Consider the following 4117-nt stretch of genomic DNA (forward strand, 5'->3'; position numbering starts at 1 on the left):
CACACCAGCGGCGCACACCACGCACCGTCCGATACGCCAAGATCTCCTAGGCTAAAATAAGCAACCAGCATCATACGAAGACAGTAGACAGAGCGCTAGCGTTCGCCAGCCCATGCAATGATCTTGGCCGTTTGCCCAGCTGGCTCGCTGGAGCTGTACAGAAATAAATATTCGATACACCATTATCCGGGAAAACACTAGTTACACGAAGTGGCCAACCGATCCAGATCGGACCCTTCCTAACCGTGTTCACATGAACACTAATTATTGGGCTCGACTATAAGTACCCCTGCTAACAGCATGATCAAGCCTCACAAGCAGGGTAATCACTCGCTGATCAAGAGCTCTAACCACCTTAGCTAGAGCGATCGCGAGTTAGCTTGTTGGCTTGTGATCGAGGTGCTAGCTAGCAATGGCGTTCAAGGCGTTCGTGCTGTTCGTGGCCGTGAACTTGGTGCTGGGCGTGGCCAGCGCGTGCTACTCGCCCGACTGCTCGACCGGGTCGACCCCTTCCACCCCGACACCCACCACGCCGGGGTCGATCGGCCAGTGCCCCATCAACGCGCTGAAGCTGGGCGTGTGCGCCGACGTGCTGGGCCTGGTCCAGGCCCAGGTGGGCGCGCCGCCCGCGCTGCCGTGCTGCTCCCTCCTGAAGGGCCTCGTCGACCTCGAGGCCGCAGTCTGCCTCTGCACCGCCGTCAAGGCCAATGTGCTCGGCATCCAGCTCAACCTCCCCATCAACCTCAGCCTCATCCTTAACTACTGCGGCAAGAACGTGCCCAGCGGCTTCCAGTGCTGATCATCAATCGTGTCTCGATATATATATATATATATATATATATATATATATATATATATATATATATATATATATATCCACACACACAAAAATTTATGAGAGCGGCCTTGCATTGCTTTCCATTCGTTGCTATTGTTTGATTTGGATTATCTTACCTCATATCTATTCTGTATTTTTTCTTCCAATGTATTTGTTGTAATAAAAGACTACTCACTTTGTGTGCTGGTGTTTCAATAAAGTTTCGTTTGCAGCTAAAATTCGTGGTTTTATTTGGTCTGGTTCCTGCTGTACTGGAGATCGAGCATATGACTAGAGCATATGACTACGTACTGCTAGATTTTGGACCAAATCACTTCTAAATGTGGTGCTGACTTCTGTTCATTGGACAAAACAATGTGAAAATGTGGATGGATGATTATTAAAACTAAGCTTTTATAAAAAAATGAACGTGTATTGAAAAAGGAAAAATCGATGCAGCATTCCATTCCCAAACTGATACATGAGGGGCCATCGTTCCGCGTGTTCCTTCTTTTTTAGATGAGTAAAGTACACCAGCGGTCCTCAAATTTGTAAGGGTGTGTCATATAGGTCCATCAACTCCGAAAGTGTATTTCTGGGTCCCTAAACTTTTTAAGTCGTTCACCGGAGGTCCATACGCATCCATGTGGGCAGCTAGCGCTGATGTGGCACGCTGACTAGGCGCCAGTCTTTCTTCTTCCTCCAGACATGGGTGCCAAGCGGCTCCGCTCGTCCGGCGAGCTCCGTGGCCCCGCTCAGCAGGCGAGCTCCGCGGCGAGGGGGCACCTCCGCTCGAGGGAGGGAGGGCGGCCCCGCGGCTCCGCTCGGCCGACGAGCTCCGCGGCGAGGGGGCGCCTATGCTCCGCGTCTCCTCCACCGCCGGGTAGCCCCTGGCCCGCGGAACTCGCTGGAGCCGCCATCCCGCCCCGCGCCGCCCACGTTGGTAGGAGGTGCGCGAGGAGGCTCGCCGCCGCACCGAGAGAACCGGATCTGGAGGGAGCACCGGCGCGGGGAGGCCGCCGCCGTGCCATGGACTCGCGCGGGCATACGCCATGGCCGCTGCCGCCATGGACCGGAGGGAGGAGTGCCGACGGGAGCTCAAGCCGCGCCATGGCCCCACGGCGGAGCTCGGCCGCGCGCGGAGCTCGATGGGGGCCCGGCAGCCCGGTCTCCACACGCGGCGGAGGAGCTCGAGGGAGAGGGACGGGCGCGGCGCGGGATTGGGAGGAGGGGCGAGCTCGGCCGGCGCCACCGCATGCGCGCTCGCGGGTGCTCGCCGGTGGCCACCTCGTAGGGCTCCGGTGCGGTGCGGGCCTCCGGCCGCCACCGCCTTGGCCCCGCGTGGGTCCGGCCGGGACGGAGCTGCAGGGCCGCGTCCAGGCGCCCTCGAGGCCAACGGGGCACGCTCGCCGGCCGCCTCCGCCCCGCCTCCGCTCTCGCTGGCCTTGTCGCCGGCGGAAGCCGCGCGCCGCCGCACACCATGGCGGGTGCCGCGGCAAGGACGGTGGCGGGGCACCGCGGCAAGGGTCGTGGAAGGGTTCCGCGGCAAGCGCAGAGGTCGGGCGCGGCGGCGAGGATGGTGGCGGGGCGCCGCGGCGAGCCCGGAGCCCGGGCGCGGCGGCGAGGATGGGTGCGGGGTGCCACGGCGAGTGCGGTGGCGGGGCGCGGCGGCGAGTGCGAAGGCGGAGCGCAGCGGCGGCGAGGGCGAAGGCGGAGCACAGCGGCGAGCTGGTGGCGGGGCGCGGGACGAGCGGCGCCAGCGCAGGGAGAGAGGGAGGGTGGGAGCCGTCGGCGCAAGGAGAGAGGATGGGTGGGAGAGAGAGAGGAAGGGGTGGAGAGAGGAAGGAGAGATGCATGAAAGATAAAGATGCCCAGTCAGCACGCCATGTCATCGATACTTGCTCACGTGGAGGGGTATGGACCTGCGGTGAACGACTTAAAAAGTTTAGGGACCCAAAAATGCACTTTCGAAGTTGATAGACCTATATGACACACTCTTACAAGTTTATGGACCTCCCATGCATTTTACTCTTTTTAGATTATGGAAAAATTCTGGCTTTGAACATCCAGGATGAAGGTACCACACATACTAAATGTACCGTTCATTGTTGATTTTGTACTGAGCATTGGTCTATTTCTCTATCGGGAATTCAGCTTAACAGTTAATGGTGCTGGTAAAAACTAAAAGCTCATTTCTTTGTGGTCAATTGCAATATAACAAGACAATCAGCACGAGTGATGAATGATGAGTCCACCTTGTCCATCCATAGTATTCACTACCCAATAAACTGCAATGTACAAGCTACCAAACTTTCCGCTCCGTACGGAGGGGCGTGCAGCCCGTGCGGCTGCAGAGGGCCTCCATTTTGTTGGGGCCTCGAAATTTGTACGTAGCCCATCATGATCAATCTTATTAGCTCAATAATTATCGAGCAGCTCTTTTTTTCTAATCGGCCGGCCCTAATGTGACTAGGGGTTGTAACGAATCATAGTCCTTATAGTCTCTTCACAATTCAATTAGCTCTCATATATTTTTAGCTCAAAATTATATAATATTATAATCTGGTCTTTTAGGGCTTGGCTATTTTAGTGCCTGATCCTTAGATTATTTAGACTAAATTTTAATACTCTTTACCACTCCTAAATGTAACTGACACACGTTGGACGCACGCCTCTTGCCAAAAGGCCTGCTAGCTTGCCCGCTTGCCCTCGAGTCTTTGCTGGTGCCTATTCATCATCACGCAATAATGCCACCACAACTCGCGCTCATGCATTCATCTTTTATGATATAAAGATCGCTTGAGGTCATATCTTCCGCAAATAGATCTAGAAAATATGATTCTGCACTTAATGATTTGATTATGATAGCACTTGAGAGATGTTGGAGAAGATTGATTATGTATCATTGAACATTTTATTTCAAGAAAAAAATAAAGTTGTTTATGTAAATATTATGCAACTAGGATTAAATAAGTATAATTTTTTATATGTTTGGTTACTATGCAATATATTATATTAGATTTAATATTTAATTGTTCTGTTTTGCTAGTCTACTAGGGCTCATTTCAGACTTGTGCACGGGCCCCCACTTTATGCTGGCACAGCCCTGTTTGGCCCCACCATCGCATGCTGCAGTGAGAAAGAATCGATATTACACACAGATACATATATGAATTGCAGTAAAATAAAAGCTAAAAAGTTTCAGAGTGTTAGAAATCGAGTTCTTTTGTTGGACACAAGCACACAATAGCAAGAACACAATAGCAGGAACACTAGGAAGGACACTGATGTAAAGAGGAG

The 4117-nt window shown here is 53.3% G+C and overlaps 1 protein-coding gene across 1 annotated transcript; it reads left to right on the forward strand.

Moving 5' to 3' along the window:
• Positions 1-330: 330 nt before the first annotated feature.
• On the forward strand, positions 331-821 carry LOC120711714 (14 kDa proline-rich protein DC2.15-like). The gene has a single exon (XM_039997339.1). The coding sequence runs from the start codon at positions 413-415 to the stop codon at positions 797-799; it is 387 nt and encodes a 128-aa protein (XP_039853273.1). The 5' UTR covers positions 331-412; the 3' UTR covers positions 800-821.
• The last annotated feature ends 3296 nt before the right edge of the window (positions 822-4117 follow it).

Source organism: Panicum virgatum, chromosome 1K (assembly GCF_016808335.1).
Source record: "Panicum virgatum strain AP13 chromosome 1K, P.virgatum_v5, whole genome shotgun sequence".
Classification (NCBI taxonomy): Eukaryota; Viridiplantae; Streptophyta; class Magnoliopsida; order Poales; family Poaceae; genus Panicum; species Panicum virgatum.

Coding starts and splice junctions, on each gene's coding strand:
- LOC120711714 (XM_039997339.1), top strand. CDS start 413: ATGGCGTTCAAGGCGTTCGTGCTGTTCGTGGCCGTGAACTTGGTGCTG.